The sequence below is a fragment of the Danio rerio genome, chromosome 20 (genome assembly GCF_052040795.2).
Source record: "Danio rerio strain M-AB ecotype USA chromosome 20, GRCz13ab, whole genome shotgun sequence".
Classification (NCBI taxonomy): Eukaryota; Metazoa; Chordata; class Actinopteri; order Cypriniformes; family Danionidae; genus Danio; species Danio rerio.
Genome location: NC_141040.1, coordinates 1,020,990 through 1,042,050, shown reverse-complemented (window position 1 = coordinate 1,042,050; position 21,061 = coordinate 1,020,990). Strand labels below are relative to the sequence as shown.

Below are 21,061 nucleotides of genomic sequence, written 5' to 3'. Positions count from 1 at the left end.
AAATGAATGAATAATTGAAGGATTTTGCCGAGGATTGTTTTTATTTTTCCTCACGTTTAAAAAGCTCTTCAGAAGTGAGTCTTGAATAAAGATACATGTCAGTCCTCATTTCCAAATGCTGCTAAACATTTGTTCTGAGGTGAGTTATTGTTATAACTGTCATAATATCTATGTAATAACTCTAAACAAAGGGTAATAATAGTGGTTTTATATGGAGAGCCCTGCATCAGAGCGGTCACCTTGTGGTTTGTTGGAGGTGCAGCTCACATATGTACTCCGTAAACACGTCATCACTTCCTCTTTCATCTTCTCACCTCATGCTGAGTATCTGGAGTAGGGTGAGCACAGCTATTACGATTTTTTTTTTCCTGACAGCATTTCTGAAACTCTTACGATAGTGACTTTACCTTGGAGAAGTATTGTGCTGTCTGGACTCTGTGCTTACAGCTTCTGACACATTACTTCTCTGTTCTGGATCAGCATTGTTTTTTTTTTTACAAAACGCCCACTGCAGACCTGAAAAAAGTACACATGCAGACAGAGGAAGACAAAAAATCAATGGTTTGTGTGTAGCATGGTCCTGTGCTCACAGTTTGCAGCTTGACTGCTTTACATTGTAAAAAAAACTACTGTTGAAATAAATAGCTTTTAGAACAACCAAACATCAGAATAAAAGCAATAAAAGAAGTTATTCTCAAGGCCGTGTGTCCTAATTTCAGTCTTAGAGTTCTCAAGAGTTCCCATTTAGCTGATGATTGATAACAAGGCGCGTTTAGCATGCTGTCCTGGGAGAGTGCCCTGAGCTCAGAATATCCTCGAGCCCTGCTGAAAAAACTGAAGTTGCATGATTTTACTGATTTGATGTGAAACTGAGTTTTGTGAAGGAACGAATGCAGACTGCTGGAAGGGGCGAGGGATTTGACGCAATCATTGCTTAATCCTGATTTTTCTTTTTTATTGCTGGAGGCTAAAATCGAAATATAAATTGAGGTTCAATTAGTTGCACTACTTCTGGATGTGGCTGAATTTGGGAAAACGCAAATCAATTCAACACAGGCTCCTTCTGAAAACGTAGCCCTATATAGATTTCTGGAGATCGCGAATTATGTAGCCAGAGAAACTTAGGACTGCATTTAAAAGGAAAGCTACGGGTCAGCAAGACTAAAACAAAAGCTAAAAAATAAAATAAACGGGTAAATAAGAATGTGGTAAAATCTGAAAGTGTAAAAATCAGGCTGCCGACAGGGCTTTTATTATTATGGATTGCTTTTGAAAACACTTTCAGTTGGGTTTTGGGAAGGAGGGTAGGGGGAGGGTCAGTCAGTCATCAGCGGTCTCTGGTGGATTTACGTGGCAACAGCAGGCGCGAATGACACTCGTGAGAGAAATTCTGAAAGAGAGATCTGAAAAAGCATACACAGAGGCCTCTGGTGCATTTGTGAAAGCAAAAATTGCAAAAAAAACGTTGCTCCTGGCATGCATTTCTCGCTCTCCAGAAATGTATACAGGGGTACATTTTCAGATTGAGCTCGGGTTGAATCAGTTTACACCTCCTTTACTCCAGTTGTCTTCTTGTCATCAAACATTCATTCAATCGTTTTCTTGTCGGCTTAGTCCCTTTATTAATCCGGGGTCGCCACAGTGGAATGAACCCCCAACTTATCCAGAACGTTTTGAACCCTCCCAGCTGCAACCCATCTCTGGGAAACATCCATACAAACTCATTCACTACGGACAATTTAGCCTACCCAATTCACCTGTACCGCATGTGTTTTGGACCCACACTAGCGTAGGGAGAACATGCAAACTCCACACAGAAATGCCAACTAACCCAGCCGAGGCTCGAACCAGCGACCTTCTTGCTGTGAAGCGGCAGCACTACCTACTGCGTCGCCGTCATCGAACATGTAATCGGAATATTATAAACGCATCTTAATATCTGCTCCAAGTCTTTCATGACCACTCCAAATGTGTTTGTGTGTGCTGGTTACTACTGAAGATTAAATTACAACACTTGCGCATTTATCTAGTTTATTATATCGTATTTATCATTTATCATTTATTTAGATCGTGAATTGTAAATCTGTAGTGGCGTAATTCACAATCTCAGAAGCGGTTCCTTCACTTCCCTCATAATTAGGTTTCATAAGCAGCACACCTTCAGCTCAAACACAAGACGTTCCCCCCGCTGCATTACCTTTTCCTTCAGGGGTATTTACAAGGTCTCAGCTGTAGTTTCCCTGCAGCAGGAAAGCGTTCAGTGACACCTCCATCACTCAGACAGAGCTGGGTTTTATGCGCGACAAGCATCATTTCCTTCTTCTGCAAGCTATCAGCACATCGGCTTCTCCCATCGACTGACACAGCACGAAGGCTTTGATACACAACAGCTCAGGTGCTGCCAGTCATGCTTGTCCAATAAATCACGCTGGATGTTTTCTAACCGCACGACACCCGGGGATTCGACATCCTTTTTTAAACACGTGTCATGTTAGTAAGTAAGTTGAAAGCCACAATTTGAACCTGGTCCTTAATCAATAAAGTGCAGATGAAATCGAATCTAACCATATTGATTATGTTAGCTCACATTGCTAGTTTTGTGGGGATCAATTCGTCTGTGCATGTCATCAAGAAAACACTCATTGATATCTAAAACTGAAATCTGAAAATGCACTTGGTGTTTGTTTTCGGTTCAATCCTCAGATTAGGTCTGTCTGAACTATTGGGCGTGGCTAACATACTTAACCACACCCCTCCAGCTGTCAGTTTTGACAACAAACAGAAATGGTGAGCAGGAGGAGTCTGTTAGGCTGTGATGACACTCCCCAAACCCTTTTCCACATATTTCTATATGACACGCCTACTGTACTACATCCAATCAGCGCACAGTAGAAAAAACAAGCCACGCCCACTGTTTTTTTATTTAGTATTCTGTTTCTCTAAGAGCTGCATCACAAGAACAAAAAAGCCTCAGGTTCAACGCACTAAAAAGTTTGTTGTTGACCGCCTGTTGTTGAAGAAGAAGAAATCGTCACTCTCACCATCATAAAGATTTACTTTCATCGGCTAGACACCGTCCTCACAGCTTCGTGAATGTTGGTGCTCTCATCATTGATTCACGATCAGTAAATGCAGCTTGTGTTGATGCTACTGCGCTACTTAGCTAATAAAATAGCTTCGCTACTAAAAAGCTATTCGATTTAGAAAGTAGCGACGCTACCGCCACGCTACTGAGAAATGTAGTTAAGCTAGTAGTGCCACTACTTGTAGCGACGCTCTACTGCCCAACACTAGATATGGGGGTGTTAGGAGGCCATGATGGATAGAGGCCAGTGGGCAAATTTGGGCAGGATGCCGAGGTTAAACTCCTACTCTTTATCGAAGGACATCCTGGGATTATTAATGACCATAGCGAGGTCATTAATTTAATTAGTTTAACATGTCTCATCCGAAAGACAGCGCTCATATAGAGTCTCCATCAATATACTGGGGCGTTAGGACCCACACAGACCGCAGGTTGGGCGCCCCCTTCTGGCCTCACTAACATCACTTCCAAAACTAGCAATATGTGCATGAAAACTTCCATGATATTTGTTTTTCCTACTATGGAGGGCAATGGTTACAGGTTTTCAGCATTCTTCAAAATATCTTCTTTTGCCTTTAACAGAATTAATAAACTATTAAAAGTTTTGAACCACTTGAGGGGGAGTATTGGAGTGTGATACAAGCATAAACAGTTAAAGACATGAAATCCATCCTCAGATCTCAGAGACTTTTCATTTCCTTTAAAAGCAGATTTGATCAGATGGATTTACGAGATGTCAGATGGGTCACACTGTGATTTTCTTTGCTTAAAGGTGCAGAAATCCCCCCTCTCCCTCTTTCTGTCATTTTGTATATCACTGTCCTGTTTTTGATTCAAAAAGCAAGCTTTTGTAAGGACATGCACTCACTTCAGGGTATTTATTTAATATCATTTTACCTTAAAATGTTTTTCGAATATACATCGTGTTAAATTGAATGACGTTTTGGTTGCTTTGTTTTCCCGCTTGATTTCTAATGTGTAATTATGTTACTTAATGTATTTTTATCAGGGAGAAATGCTGAAAACCTGCGACCTTTGACTTGCATAGTATTTTTTTCTTATTAAGGTAGTTAATTGTTACCGATTTCTAACGTTTTTCAAAATTTCTTTTTGCTATTGTTGTTTAACACAAAAGAAGATATTTTGAAAAATGCTGAAGACCTGTAACCATTGACATGCATAGCATTTGCTTTTCTTACCAAGGAAGTCAATGATTACTGATTTCTAACATTTTTCAAAATATCTTCTTGCTATTGCTATTGTTGTTGAACACAAAATAAGATATTTTGAAAAATGCTGAAGACCTGTAACCATTGACTTCCATAGTATTCGTTTTTCCTACTATGGATGTAACAAAAGAAACTGTTTAAAGCGTGAAACCTATTGAGGGAAAGTAAATATATAGTAAATGTTAATTTTTGTGTAAGCTACCCTTTAAGTCCGGCTTGTTAAGTCTCCTTTAAAACCTGATTGATCAAATGGTTTCTTAAAGATGTTCTTTGTTTTTTTCTTTACTTGCTTTCTAATTTGTACATAAGTAACTTCATGTATTTTAACACAAGGAGGCCTTGGCATGACATTAAAGTAAACAATGAGCTATCCACCGCCTCTTATTGTGGAAATGAATTGCGAAAGTGAAAGGCGAAACTCCCAAGTGCAGCTTCAGTCAGATCCGGCCTTTTCTGCAGATTTTATTGCATCAGTGTTGTAACTGTTTCGACAGCATTTCGGTCTGAGCACCATATGTTATCACTGCATTCCATCCCATTGGGTGACATTTGATTGGACGAGGAAACAGCTTGTTATTAAATGAACTGACAGCAGATTGGCTGTTTGCCAGCTTGTTTGCTATTACACATCAAATGTCAATTGATTTATAAAGTTTAAATCTGTTTTTTATTATATGTAAAATGTCCACAGACCATTTTCAGGGTTGTTTGGCTTGTAAGGGACAGATCAACCAGTTCTTTTCAGTTTTTTTAAATCATTTAATCACCTTGATTTGTTCCAAACTGGTTTGAGTTTCTTCACAAAAAGAAGATATTTTGAAAAATGGTGAAAACCTCTTACTAATGACTTCCTTAGTGTTGTTTTTTTTTTTTACTATGGAAGTCAATGGTTACCTGTTTCTAACATTTAAAAAAATTATCTTGTTGTTATTGAACACCAAAGAAGATATTTGGAAACTACTGAAAACCATCGACTTCTATAGTATTTGCTCTTTCTACTATGGAAGTCAATGGTTACCGGTTTCTGGCATTTTTCAAAACATCTTCTTTTGTGTTCAACAACATCAACAACAACAAAAGAAAGTCTTAAAAGTTTGAAACCACTCGTGGGAGAGTAAATAAATAGTAAATGTTCATGTTTGTGTGAACTGCTTTGAGTCTTGTTGAAATAAGCATGAACTGGAGACTTTCTGAAGAAATGCTGATGCAGTCTGAGATTTTTTATTCTGTCAAACACAAAAGAAGATATTCTGAAAAATGCTGAAAAACCTGCAACCATTGACTTCTACAGTATTTGTTTTTTTCTATCTGGACAGAAATAGTTACCTGTTTCTAACATTGTTCAAATTATATTTTTGTTGTTGTTGTCATTGTTGAAAACAAAAGAAGATATTTTGAAAAATGCTGAAAACCTGCAACCATTGACTTCCTTAGTATCCTTTTTTTCATTCTATGGAAGTCAGTGGTTACAGGTTTCTAACATTTTTAAAAAATACTTTATTGTTTTTGAACACAAAAGAAGATATTTTGAAAAAGGTTGAAAACCTGTAACCATTGAGTTGCGTAGTATTTGTTTTTCCTACCATGGATATCAAAGGTTACAGGTTTCTAACATTTTTCAAAATATCCTGTCGTTGTTTTTGTTGAGCACAAAAGAAGGTATTTAAAATGTTTTTTTCTGCTATGGAAGTCAATGGTTACAGGTTTCTAACATTTTTCAAAACATCTTCTTTTGTGTTGAACTACAACAACAGAAACTCTCAAAAGTTTTAAACCACTTGTGGGAGAGTAGATAAATGGCAAATGTTTATGTTTGTGTGAACTGCCCCCTTGATTGTAGAAACATGCATGAACTGGAGGAACACAAAAGAAGCTATTTTGAAAAATGCTGAAAACATGTAACCATTGACTTTCATAGTATTAGTTTTTAAGTCAATGGTTACCGGTTTCTAACATTTTTTCTAAATTTTTTTTTTTTTGAACACAAAAATAAGATATTTAAAAAAAAAATGCTGTAACCTGTAACCATTGACTTTTATAGTAGGGCTGCATGATACAGTTGATAAGTGATAATGATATTTTCTAAGATACAGCTAACTGGTGAAGAAACAAACATCATACCTCAGGTGACCCCTTTGATAGAATAAAAACACAGAGACATTTTCCACTCAGCCGTTCTTCTGGTGTTTTTCCTCCAGCCCCAGAATCGTGGCTTCACGCATGATCTGAGCTCTCCGCCATAATCGCTATCAAATGAAGCCTTCTGATTTCAATCTGATAAGGTTTCTCTTCAGTTTGGGTTTGCAGTCTTTAATGAAATCACAGCAGATGAACATCGGCAGATTAAAGATGCTCTGCAGAGTTTATGCTCACACTTTGCAAACTGTGTTGACCAATCAGCTCTTAGATCTTTGTTGTAAAGGGATAGCTCACCCTAAAATTGATTACTGTTTCAACCACATCGGAGTTAATTTTAGTTTTACACAAAAGAAGATATTTAGAAGAATGATACTAGGAGGTATTTACATCCATAGTGGGGGAGAAAAAAGAAGTAGTATAAAAGCATGTATTTACATTTTATATTGGTGTATTTGGAAAATCTAGTTGATCAACCATGACCTGTTAGAGTTAAATTAATGACGGCAGAATGAACATTTTGATGTGTGTAAGTTAGTGTTCAGGCTGTTGTGATTTGTAGAGGTTTGTTCTTGTCGGTGTGGTTGTCTCCCGCTGAGAGGATGCTCTTGCAGTGTTTGTATCCTCTCTTCATCATCAGTGTTGCAGCTGGTAAACAGCTTTGATTATTGCTGAGATCAGTACAGTGGTGAAGTGAGAAGGCCGTTTGGATGTTCTTGACCCGTAACGTCCGTACTTTCATCCCCAATCTCCCAGCGAGCCTTTTGGAGGTCCACCCCTCCCACCATGAGCTGTAGCGGTCCTGCTGGCTCAAATCCTGTTTCCTGGCAACGCGGCTGTTGCTTTGCCTCTTTTTTGTGTGTCTTCCCACTCTTTGGTTTCTCCAGATTTGATTCTTCACGTCCAGAATGCCGACATGAATTTATAATGAATGTTCTCGTAGTCACATGCCAAGGTTTTCTTTTCTTTTTTTAAAGCAGCTCATGAAGGACTTCTTTTCTCTTTTTTGTTATTTTTTATGTTGCACTAGAGCTCCTCTGAGTAATAATCATGAATATTTTGGTCAAAATCATAGTCATGTTTATTAAAAATGATTTTCTATATATACAGTTGAAGTCAGAATTATTCGCCTCTCTGAATATTCGCCCCCTGTTTATTTTTTCCCCAATTTCTGTTTAACGGAGAGCAGATTTCTCCAGCACATTTCTAACTATAATCGTATTAATAATTCATCTCTAATAACTGATTTATTTTATCTTTGTCATGATGACAGTAAATAATATTTTACTAGATATTTTTTAAGACACTTCTATACAGCTTAAAGTGACATTTACAAGCTTAACTAGGTTAATTAGGTTAACTAGGCAGGTTAGGGTAATTAGGCAAGTCATTGTATAACGATGGTTTGTTCTGTAGACTATCTGGAAAAAATATAGCTTAAAGTGACTAATAATTTTGTCCTTAAAATGGTGTTTAAAAAATTAAAAACTGCTTTTACTCTAGCTGAAATAAAACAAATAAGACTTTCTCCAGAAGAAAAAATATTATCAGTCATACAGTGAAAATTTCCTGCATCTGTTAAACATCATTTGAGAAATATTTAAAAAAGAAAAATATTTAAAGGGGGGCGAATAATTCTGACTTCAACTGTATATATATATATAAATATATTTTAATGCAGTAGTATTTTTCACCTACCTGTTTATTTGTTTCCTGAAATTTCTGTTTATTGGAGAGCAGATTCTCTTAACACATTTCTAATCATAATAGTTTTAATAACTCATCTCTAATAACTGATTTATTTTCTCTTTGTCATGATGACAGCAGATAATATTAGACTAGATATTCTTCAAGACACTAGTGTTGAGCTTAAAGTGACATGTAAAGGCTTCACTAGGGTAATTAGGGTAAAGTTAGGGTAATTAGGCAAGTCATTGTATAACAGTGGTTTGTTCTGGAGACAATCCAACACTAATATTGCCGAAGGGGCGATTAATATTGACTTTTTAATAATATAAATATAAAATATTTGCTTTAAAACAATAAAAAACTGATTTTATTCTAGCTGAAATAGAAAAAAGAAACAATATTAAAGGAAATATTCCTAAATTTGTTAAATATCACTTGGGAAACATTTAAAATAATTTTGACTTCAATATCGTGTGAGTCGCTCTTCGCAAACTGTAGAGCGGGGTGGGGGGTGGGTGAACTTCCGGGAGTTTTCCGGGAAACAGACCAAAGCGGGAGATGGGTCTGAAATACGAGATTTTTTTCTCCAATTTTTGTTTAACAGAGAGCAGATTTCTTCAACACATTTCTAATCATAATAGCTTTAATAACTATTATTTTCTCTTTGTCATGATGACAGTAAATAATATTAGACTAGATCAGTGGTCACCAAACTTATTCCTGGAGGGCCGGTGTCCTGCAGATTTTAGCTCCAACCTTAATCAAACACACCTGAACAAGCTAATCAAGCACTTACTATACTTGAAACATCCAGGCAGGTGTGTTGAGGCAAGTTGGAGCTAAACCCTTCAGGGACACCGGCTCTCCAGGACCAGGGTTGGTGACCCCTAGACTAGATATTCTTCAAGACACTAGTATTCAGCTTAAAGTGACATTTGAAGGCTTCACTAGTTTAATTAACTTGGCAGGTTAGAGTAATTAGGCAACTTATTGTATAACGATGGTTTGTTCTGTAGAATATGGAGAAAAGTATAGCTTAAAGGGGGTAATAATATTGACCTTAAAATGGTTTTTAAAAAATTAAAAACTGCTTTTATTCTAGCCGAAATAAAACAAATCAGACTTTCTCCAGGAGAAAAAATATTATCAGACATGCTGTGAACATTTCCTGAATCTGTCAAACATCATTTGTGAAATATTTAAAAAAGAAAAAAAGTTCAAAGGGGGCGAATAATTTTGACTTTAACTGTATATATATATATATATATATATATATATATATATATATATATATATATATATCTTCACTTATATACTCTGTTGTTGAATTGCTAAACATCTCCTCAGTTGTAAGTGTCTTTAAATAAAAGCGTCTGCTAACTGGTTAAATGTGAATGCAGTTAATTGCACAGCCCTTTGCCGTTTTTTTAATTGTGTTTATTCTCGTCATAATGCTCTTACTATACCAAATCATTCAGGTCACAGAAGAATTTGGTGTTTATATATGCACAGATTACTCAAATCAGTATCTAAATGGAAGAACGGTTGTAAGCGGCTTTGGATAGAATCGTCTGCTAAATGAATGAAGGGCTGTAATTTAAATGTAAATGTGAACGCTAATGCGAAACAGATTACCTACCGACACGTCCTGATGCCTGCGCTGTGTTGGAGAAAGCGCTATTTATAATTGTGAAAATAGCTACAACTAAACATGACAAACTGTACAGGATTATTAAGTCGACGAAGGACAACTCTTTCAGAAAACTTCAACTTCTTGAAGCATCAAGCGTGAGTGATTTACATGTTAAGACACGAATAGATATCCTGATAGATCACGCTAACGAAGGGATGGGAATGAAGCCGCGCAGGTTGAGCATCTCGCGAGATTAATGCACTTAACATGCGTATTTTACATTTCACACGAAACGCTCGAGTTGGAAAATCTTCAACTTCAACGGACATTCGTGCCACGTTAACCAGTCAGGAGCTTTCTCTTATTCAGAGTGCCTTTTGGTACCCTATTGTTGTGGTAGGTGTCCCTCTGATAGGGTACCCAATAAGTGGTATGGTACGGTTCGCTTTTAGGTACCCTTTGACAGTGTAAACGGCCATAAAAGGACAGACAGACAGACGGACAGAAAGAAGGATAGACAAATACATAAAACAAAAGATGGATGGATGGATGGACAGACGGAAGACGGACGGACAGAAAGATAGATATACAGACAGACAGACAGACAGACAGACAGACAGACAGATAGACAGACAGACAGACAGACAGACAGACAGACAGACAGACTGACAGACTGACAGACAGACAGACAGACAGACAGACAGACAGACAGACAGACAGACAGAAAGAAGTATGGACAAAAACATAAAACAAAAGATGGCTGGATGGATGGATGGATGGATGAATGGATGGACAGACGGAAGACGGACGGACAGAAAGATAGATAGATAGATAGATAGATAGACAGACAGACAGACAGACAGACAGACAGACAGACAGATAGATAGATAGATAGATAGATAGATAGATAGATAGATAGATAGATAGATAGATAGATAGATAGATAGATAGATAGATAGATAGACAGACAGACAGATAGATAGATAGATAGATAGATAGACAGACAGACGGACAGATGGACAGATAGACAGATAGACAGATAGATAGATAGACAGATAGATAGATAGATAGATAGACAGACAGACAGACAGACAGATAGATAGATAGATAGATAGATAGATAGACAGACAGACAGACAGACAGACAGACAGACAGACAGACAGATAGATGACAGACAGACAGACAGACAGACAGACAGACAGACAGACAGACAGACAGACAGACAGAGAGATAGATAGATAGATAGATAGATAGATAGATAGATAGATAGATAGATAGATAGATAGATAGATAGATAGATAGATAGATAGATAGATAGATAGATAGATAGATAGACAGATGGACAGACGGACAGACAGACAGACAGACAGATATCAGAGAAATTTGTTTGTGAAGAGCTGTGGTTGTGGTTCATCATGTGACTTCCTCTTCAGCACATGCGTTCAGTGTTTTTGTCTGTATATAACAAAGCAACAGTGTGCAGATATTAGTGCTTCAAGGCGTTGGTGTATTGGCATTGTTTATATTAAATCCTAAATGTGTGTTAATGACAAAAATAATATCATTTAATGATGTAATGTTAGGGCGAGGCAGTGGCGCAGTAGGTAGTGCTGTCGCCTCACAGCAAGAAAGTCGCTGAGTCGCTGGTTCGAGCCTCGGCTCAGTTGGCGTGTCTGTGTGGAGTTTGCATGTTCTCCCTGCGTTTGCGTGGGTTTCCTCAAGGTGCTCCGGTTTCCCCCACAGTCCAAACACTTGCAGTACAGGTGAATTGGGTAGGCTAAATTGTCCGTAGTGTAAGAGTGTGTGTGTGTGTGTGAATGTGTGAGGATGTTTCCCAGAGATGGGTTGCGGCTGGAAGGGCATCCGCTGCGTAAAAACGTGTTGGATAAGTTGGCGGTTCATTCCGCTGTGGTGACCCCAGATTAATAAAAGGACTAAATCGACAAGAATGTATGAATGAATGAATGTAATATTGATGTAATATCAGTGGTGTTTAAAGTAGAATAACTGGGGCACTTACACACATATTTTGAGCCAATAATACAGTGGTTTAATTTTCCTCAGGGCTGTTTAATCCTGAAAGACAGCATGTGTTTGTGTGTTTGCACAAAGACAGTTTAACGGCGCGCTCAAATGTTGGTTGTGGATTCTCATGAATGACGGACAAATAATGACAGAGCTTCTGCTTCACTCTGATTAGAGCTCCAATCTGAACCACTTTACATCTCATTCACATCACTGACTAGTCGTGTATTTAGATCAACTATGCTTGTGCTGTGCACAGTTCAATTCAACCATTTATGCTATGATAAGTCTAAAGTTCTCCCGACAGACCTTAAGATTGGCTGAATGCATTAACAAATTATGAAACTCAATTGTTTAGCCCGTGTATGTTTTGGTCATTCGGTTTTCTCTATTCTACCACCCTAGACGCGGATATAACTGAGGGCGCGGTGGGTATTGTCGGGGAAGCCGCCCTCTCTATTCTACCACACTAGACGCGGATATAACTGAGGGCTCAGTGGGTAGTGTCGGGGATGCCGCCCTCTCTATTCTGCTGCCCTAGGTGCCCGCCTAGGTCGCCTCTATGGACGCGCTGGCCCTGCGCATCACTAATGCCAAGATATATATTCATATTTATTTATTTATTTTTACAGTTTCTATATAGTCAGAATGTAGGCTTTTAAACATCAAGTGGAAAAACACCACATTTTTTATTTCAGAGGCTTCAACTCAGCATGAATGAAGCCGTAAATTTTGTGCAGATGTTGTTTCTGAAAGTATAACAGACTATTGCTTTAATATGCATACAGTAATAAAGTAATGTGTCACCATAGATCTCTATAGTTTCCCATTATATTTGAATGATTCGTTTAATGATCAAAGCTTAAACATGAGCAAAACGCCCAGTTTAATCCAGAGCAATACAGCGATGACCACGAGATAAACAAGTCTTAGATATAAAACTCTTCATTTGCTATACTGATGTCAACATGGCTTTTCTAAAATATTAGGTTTTGATTATGGAAAACTTAACTGGCATCAGTCCAGGAGGTTTTCAGAAAACGTTTGTGAAGATTTCTAGCAAAACCTTGTTCACTCTGATCATTTAAAGGCCATATGTTTGCTGAATTTGCTAGGCTTTCTAAGGTTTAGATGTTGAAATGTTTATTTGTGCTTTTTCTGGTTTTCAGGAGGCTCCACACTATTGTGAAGGGTTTCCGTTGATGTTATTCATTCATTCATTTTAGATTAGTCCCTTTATTAATCTGGGGTCGCCACAGCTGAATGAACCGCCAACTTATCCAGCATATGTTTTACGCTGCGGATGCCCATCTCTGGGAAACATCCATACACACTCATTCACACACTCATACACTACGGACAATTTAGCCTACCCAATTCACCTGTACCGCATGTTTTTGGACTGCAGGGGAGCACCCAGAGGCAACCCACACGAATGCAGGGAGAACATGCAAACTCCACACAGAAACGCCAACTCACCCAGCCGAGGCTCGAAGCAGAGACCTTCTTGCTGTGAGGCGACAACATCACCCCTGTTAATGTTATGCGGTTATTTCCTACATCATGACCTGAAGTGAGCTGGTTTCTGTGTTTTCCCTGTAGAAATATAAGCCAGGCCGATGTGATGACATCCTGAAGTGGAAGCCGCCGAGTCACAACTCTGTGGATTTCAGACTCAAGATCACCAAAGTCGGCGGCGAGGGGTGAGTCTTTATCAGTGTTTTGATTCTGAAATCTAGAACCATTGACTTCCCAAGTAGGAAAGACAAATAACATGGAAGTCAATGGTTACAGGTTTTCAGCATTTTTCTTTCTTTTTTTTCACACAAGAAAATCTTTTTTTGTGTTCAACAGAAGAAAAAAACCCATGCAGGTTTGTTATAAGAATAAATGATGAGTAGAAGATGACAGAGATGTAGGTTTTGTTTGAGCTATTCCTTTAAATGAAACTTGTTTGACTCTGCAGACACACAGACAGACATACGTGTTTGTCTCATGTGTGTCTGTCCTCGTCTCCATGTATCCACTGATTATAAAAGCGCTCCTCTCTGAATCCCTGGCAGGGGTTGCAGCATTAGCAACTTTTCTGGAACGTAATTCGCACCGAAAATGTGATCTGCGAGTCCGGCTCCTGAACAGACTGGTGACTTTTGATTATGTGCGGCTTGACATTTCTCTCTGAAGAAATGTAGCGAAGCACAAAGTGTGAGTTCTGTAGCGTTCCTCATTTACGCCTCTCTCAGCCCATCTGTCCACTCCGTCCGCACTCCAGACACTGCTGTCCTCAGATCAGCCCGTCTTATCTGTTAAACGCAGGCGCTCCGCGGGGACAGCGCTGACCCTCCTACAGCACTCGCGTCTACACAGCAATTGTTTTTGTTTCCTCGTGTTTGTGTCTTTGTGTGTGTGTGTGTGTGTGTGTGTGTGGTCAAGAGCATGCTAAGGTTAAAGGGATAAATTGTGTCAACATTATGGGTCACAGTTTATTTTATGGCAGTGTTTCCCTACCCTGTTCCTAAAGGCACAGCAACAGTACACATTTTCAGCCTCTGCCTAATCAAACACGCCTGAATCAACTCATCAGAACATTACCAGAGATTCCAAAACCCTGCTCTAGGCTACTTTTTAACAGTACATGGTGCTCTAGACTAGTAATTAAGATGGCATTTGAGGCTAGTTTTTGACAGAAAAGAGTGCTCTAGGCTAGTTTTTATCAACAGACGGCGCTCTAGGCTAGTTTTTTGAACAGCAGATGGCGCTCTAGGCTGGTTTTTATCAACAGACGGCACTCTAGGCTAGTTTTTTAACAGCAGACAGTGCTCTAGGCTAGTTTTTAACAGCAGATGGCGCTCTAGGCTAGTTTTTAACAGCAGATGGCGCTCTAGGCTAGTTTTAAACCAAAAAGGCCGTTCTAGGCTAGTTTTTTTAACAGCAGACAGTGCTCTAGGCTAGTTTTTAACAGCAGATGGCGCTCTAGGCTAGTTTTTAACAGCAGACGGCGCTCTAGGCTAGTTTTTAACAGCAGATGGCGCTCTAGGCTAGTTTTAAACCGAAAAGGCCGCTCTAGGCTAGTTTTTAACAGCAGATGGTGCTCTAGGCTAGTTTTTATTAACAGACGGCGCTCTAGGCTAGTTTTTTAACAGCAAATGGTGCGCTAGGCTAGCGTTAAACAGAAAAGGCCGTTCTAGGCTAGTTTTTAACAGCAGACAGCGCTCTAGGCTAGTTTTTTTTAACAGACTGCGTTCTAGGCTAGTTTTAACTGCAGATGGCGCTCTAGGCTAGTTTTAAACCGAAAAGGCCGCTCTAGGCTAGTTTTTAACAGCAGATGGCGCTCTAGACTAGTTTTTAACAGCAGACAGCATTCTAGGCTAGTTTTTAACAGAAAACGGTGCTCTAGGCTAGTTTTAACAACAGATGGTGCTCTAGGCTAAGTTTTAATAGCAGACGGCATTCTAGGCTAGTTTTTAACAGAAAAGGGCACTCTATGATAGTTTTTAACAGCAGATGGTGCTCTAGGCTAGTTTTTAACAGAAAAGGGCACTCTAGGATAGTTTTTAACAGCAGATGGTGCTCTAGCCTAGTTTTTAACAGCAGACGGCACTCTAGGTTAGTTTTTAACAGAAAACGGTGCTCTAGGCTAGTTTTAACAACAGATGGTGCTCTAGGCTAAGTTTTAATAGCAGACGGCATTCTAGGCTAGTTTTTAACAGAAAAGGGCACTCTATGATAGTTTTTAACAGCAGATGGTGCTCTAGGCTAGTTTTTAACAGAAAAGGGCACTCTAGGATAGTTTTTAACAGCAGACGGCGCTCTAGGCTAGTTTTTAACAGCAGACGGCGCTCTAGGCTAGTTTTTAACAGCAGACGGCGCTCTAGGCTAGTTTTTAACAGCAGACGGCGCTCTAGGCTAGTTTTTAACAGCAGATGGCGCTCTAGGCTAGTTTTTAACAGCAGACGGCGCTCTAGGCTAGTTTTTAACAGCAGATGGTGCTCTACTCTAGTTATGTAGAGCAGAGGGCACTCTATGCTAGTTTTAGACTAGTTTTAAAGGCAGATGGAGCTTCACAGGTGGAGAGATTTGTAAACACAGCTCGCTATGAACATGTTTGTAATTTACTCAAACCTTTCCTAACTTCATCAATGCTTATTTTAGGTTCAGGTGGTATGTGTACAGAATTGGATGTAAGCAGAGTATGACTGTTCGTCAATCACACAACGCCATCTGCTGTTGAAAACTACACCCAGAATCCATTAAAGAGAGAACAGCGATGCATTCTGAAAACCACAGAGAGTCAGCGCAGAATGTATTTCTTAACTTCCTCATGGTGTCGACAGATGAGCTCATTAAAATCCCACTGTTATGATTGTTTGATTATAAGGTATATTGAGCCTATATAGAGCCGGCTATGTGAGACCACAGTGTGAATGAAGCCCTTTTCTGTGCATGACGCATTGATATTACAGCACAGAATGGCTGTCTATTATTCTCCTAAACATCCTTTCAATTTCCCTCACAAAACATCTCAAAATCAATATACAGACTTTCAAGCTGCGCACTCATCTACTCACCGTAGATCAGAAATTAAAACAAACTGGCTTATAGTAATGTCTTGCTATTACAGAAAGAAAGACTGCCTATGTTTTGGTAAATATGATGCCTTTAAATCTTCATCTGTGAGTTTCATCATCAACGCAGTGTGTTCTGCTTCAAAACTAATCTCATTAAGCATTATTTTAATTTACTGGAGACGTTTTTTGTAAAGGAGACTGAAGCTGTAGATGTTTCTGAGCAGCCTGAGGCAGCACTGAATGCTCTCCCCGCCTCCACACTGCTCTGATTGGTCCACCGCCGTCAAACTGACACCGGCGCCCTGCGCAGCAAAAGCCAAACTATTTTTACCTCGACAGGTCGGTTTATGAACTCTAGAAAAAGGAAAACTGACGCAGTAGACACAGGCGGTCGTCTGACGCATGTATACGTAGAACAAAAATAAAAAAATAATAAAAATAGAGCATGAGTGGAGCTTCAGTGCTGACTCTTGGGAGTAAAGGTACAGCTCAAACACTAGCACAAACGCAAAATGAAAGGCACAAGCAAAAAACATGTAAGGTGGATTATTTTGCTTCAAGCTTTGATTAGTGGCTTTCAGTGTATTTATATATTTGTCAGTGAATATTTATTTTTTATATTCTTAATTTTTATAGATTTTTTTAGAAATATATAAGCAGTAATAACAAAACAAAAATCATATATCTGAACTCTTTATTTATATATATATATATATATATATATATATATATATATATATATATACATACATTATATATATATATATATATAGGGGCGAGGCAGTGGCGCAGTAGGTAGTGCTTTCGCCTCACAGCAAGAAGGTCGCTGGGTCGCTGGTTCAAACCTCTGCTCAGTTGGCGTTTCTGTGTGGAGTTTGCATGTTCTCCCTGCCTTCTCGTGGGCTTCCTCCGGGTGCTCCGGTTTCCCCCACAGTCCAAACACATGCAGTACAGGTGAATTGTTGACACTAAATTGTCCGTAGTGTATAAGTGTGTGTGTGAATGTGTGTGTGGATGTTTCCCAGAGATGGGTTGCGGCTGGAAGGGCATCCGCTGCGTAAAAACTTGCTGGATAAGTTGGCGGTTCATTCCGCTGTGGCGACCCCGGATTAATAAAGGGACTAAGCCGACAAGAAAATGAATGAATGAATGAATTTATAAATAAATGAAGAGTTCAGATGCAAAACCCTCTAAATCTATCAGTCCTCTTTTCTTGTGAATGAGTGTTTTCTATCAGACTCCTCTGATTAGGTTTAGAAGTTTCATTTTATTTGTAATGAGGTTATTAGCTAGTGAATAAAATACCTTTTTTTCATTAATGTCACTGTAGACAATTCTTTGGTTTTTAACAAGTTTAATTTTCTTTTGCTTCTGCTAAATCCACTTGTACTTTTTTTTTTTGCAAAAACCTCCATATACACCTACTGAGACAAGACAGTGTTATTAGCTGAAACTCACTAAAGATGCAAATACAAATTATTTTACCAAACATAAAACACATTACACACACCACCTGAAATTAAAAATACAGAAATCTGTTAATAATTAATAATAATAATTCGTTACATTTATATAGAGCTTTTCTGGGCACTCAAAGCGCTTTACACAATGGGGGGGGAATCTCCTCATCCACCACCAGTGTGCAGCACCCACCTGGATGACGCGACGACAGCCATTTTGCGCCAGACCGCACACCACACACCAGCTGATTGGTGGAGAGAAGACAGAGTGATGATATGCCAATCATGATATGGGGAGGGTTAGGAGGCCATAATGGACAGAGGCCAGTGGGCAGATTTGGCCAGGATGCCGGGGTTAAACCCCTACTCTTTTTCGAAGGACATCCTGGAATTTTTAACGACCACAGAGAGTCGGGACCTCGGTTTAACGTCTCATCCGAAAGACGGCGCTCACTGAGCAGTATAGAGTCCCCGTCACTATACTGGGGCATTAGGACCCACACAGACCGCAGGTTGGGCGCCCCCTGCTGGCCTCACTAACACCACTTCCAACAGCAACCTAGCTTTCCCAAGTGGTCTCCCATCCAGGTACTGATTTAAGTACGTTAAGTACGTGGTGGTTCATTCCGCTGTGGTAACCTTTGCTAACCAGAGACTTAACAGAAGGAAAATGAATGAATGAACTGTCAAGTAAGTGCATTATACAATAACATTAACATTAATTAAATCTGAACAATCTGTTGTCATTTCTGATATGTGGGATTATTTGGATTTAATGTATAGAGCAATGTAAACATTGCAAACTAAGCTTTTTAGATTCAAATAATGTAGCGTACAACATTGTGGAACATCAATATCTGTGCATTAATAAAAGCTGATCAGGCCAATAGGTATTATGAAGTCATATTAATAATGTAGAGTTTTATGTTATATTAATCTTTTTTTAAAATAGCCTAAATTAGCAAATCAAACACAAGGTAGGCCTACTGGGCATAAAGGGGACGCCTCTCAGACACTTTCAGAAGCTCATCCATTCATCCTCACCATACTCAAGGTCTTGGTCTCTTGTTTATAATCACAGCATCCATGTGGGATAAAGGAACGGCATCTTAACTCTGTCTTTCGTGAAACGCAGTTGCTGTTTAATATAGTAAATCAGACTCATTCAAAGTAGCCCCGCTAAACAAAAACACGTTATGAATGCATGCTGCACTCCCGACTGTACAGTGTGTTTTCTTTCTCTCATAATGCTCGGAGGTTTGAGGTAAGGGACGTTTTCATTTTCCATTCACCGACAGTCGGACAGCCTCATCCAGTTCATCAAACTCCATCTTTTAAAATTGAAAGCGGAATAAAACAGTCTCCGGCGTATCAGTGCGCTGCTACAATGAACACACATGATTCGATTCCCGCTTTCTGATTGGTTCTCAGGATATAGCGGCTTTTGCTGTCCAAGGAAAGTGGCGTTTAGAGGCTTTTCCAGTAAGCTGTTATTTCTGAATGCGCCAACGCTGCGATTTAGATTGTTGTTGATGGTGTACTACTTGCGTAAAGCTTTCGCTTAATGTGCTTATTTTTGGCGGAAGTGGCGTTTAGCAGCTTTTGCATCTGAACTCTTCATATATATATATATATATATATATATACATATACACAGTTGAAGTCAGAAGTATTCGCCCCCCCCCCTTTTTTTCCCCTACTTTGTTTAACGGAGAGCAGATTATTTCAACACATTTCTAATCATAATAGTGTTAATAACTCATCTCTAATAACTGATTTATTTTCTCTTTGTCATGATGACAGCACATAATATTAGACTATATATTCTTCAAGACACTAGTATTGAGCTTAAAGTGACATGTAAAGGCTTCACTAGGGTAATTAGGGTAAAGTTAGGGTAATTAGGCAAGTCATTGTATAACAGTGGTTTGTTCTGGAGACAATCCAACACTAATATTGCTGAAGGGGCGAATAATATTGAGCTTAAAATGGCTTTAAAACAATTAAAAACTACTTTTACTCAAGCCAAAATAAAACCAATAAGACTTTTTCCAGAAGAACAAATATTACTGGAAATACTGTGAATAATTCCTGAATCTGTTCAACATCATTTGGGAAATATTAGACAAAGTTTTAATACTTGTGACTTCAGCTATATATACATGACTGATTTGGGAGGGCTGATGGGCAGATGTGTCAGCAAGCGGCTGAGGTTATTAGCGGGGTTTCTTCCCTGCCAGGAAACGGAGAAAGATGACATCTCCTCTCTCTCCTCCCACACATCCCTCTCTTTATCTGCCAGCGTTTCTCTCCATGCCCTCTTCATCCGCCCAGAGCTTTTGAAATGAGACGGCTAAAATAATAAAAGGAGCCCCGACGACTCTGAACGCGGGAGAGCAGTAATGAGGAGACCTTCAGTTCAATTGAGTGCACTTTTTTTTTTTTAAGGAAATGAATTTGTAAATTTGTGCGGTGTGAAAAACAGATAAACATTTCATTAGTGTCGCTGCTTCGCGAGCACGCTCCGCTTGTGAATATAATGCATTTCAAAGCACATCTCAATAGTCGTTTTTGTGAAAAGCCTTGAGAGAAGAAAACTCTTTTCGAGATGTACAGACTGCGCTGTGCAAAACTAGCTAAATATCATGAATAATGCATTGAAGATGCAGTACCTGCGTGATGTACAGCCGTGGAAACACAAACTCTCTGGCCTTGTGTAATGTATAAAAGATATACAACAGTCTGAAGATGCTGAGATTCAATAGATGGAGAAAGTGAAGAGGAATTTCTGCCGAACTTCACTTTGTAGAACAGCTAGCAATGCTTGTTTTTGTTACTGCTGAAGCTTTAATCGTGATATTATCTTAATTTTGACCTAAGCTGCTAAAAAATTCATTTAAAATACTAAATCCCATTTTTACAAGCTGTAAAATAAGTCAAAACACCACACAAATGATGTTCTCTAACTCTCTGAAACTGACCCTTTTAGGCTTCGATCCTAATTGTGGTGTTTTGGTGACCGTCGCTTTAAATTCATATGAGATTGTGCTCTTTTTAGAACAGGGCGGAGCTACAAATGCCTGCGTGTCAGCATAGTGGCAGATTCAAAACTGGACTAGTTATTCATTCATTCATTCATTTTCGGCTTATTGCCTTTATTAGTCTGGGGTCGACACAGCGGAATGAACCGCCAACTTATTCAGCACATGTTTTAGGCAGTGCATGCCCTTCCAGCC

General features: G+C 39.0%; 2 protein-coding genes across 7 annotated transcripts in view; both read left to right on the top strand.

The window, feature by feature from the left end:
* lats1 (large tumor suppressor kinase 1) overlaps positions 1-21,061 on the top strand; it is a 777,671-nt gene that overhangs the window by 283,534 nt on the left and 473,076 nt on the right. The gene's annotated exons all lie outside the window — the stretch shown is intronic.
* Positions 1-21,061, top strand: part of rngtt (RNA guanylyltransferase and 5'-phosphatase) — a 176,688-nt gene that overhangs the window by 131,678 nt on the left and 23,949 nt on the right. For 3 of the 6 annotated variants that reach the window (XR_015517531.1, XR_015517530.1, NM_212867.2), the window contains 1 exon segment: positions 13,400-13,500. Coding sequence is in view for 1 of the 6 variants with exons in the window: in NM_212867.2 (NP_998032.1) it covers positions 13,400-13,500 (101 nt within the window). In the remaining 5 variants the exon portion in view is untranslated. 6 annotated transcript variants of the gene reach the window in all.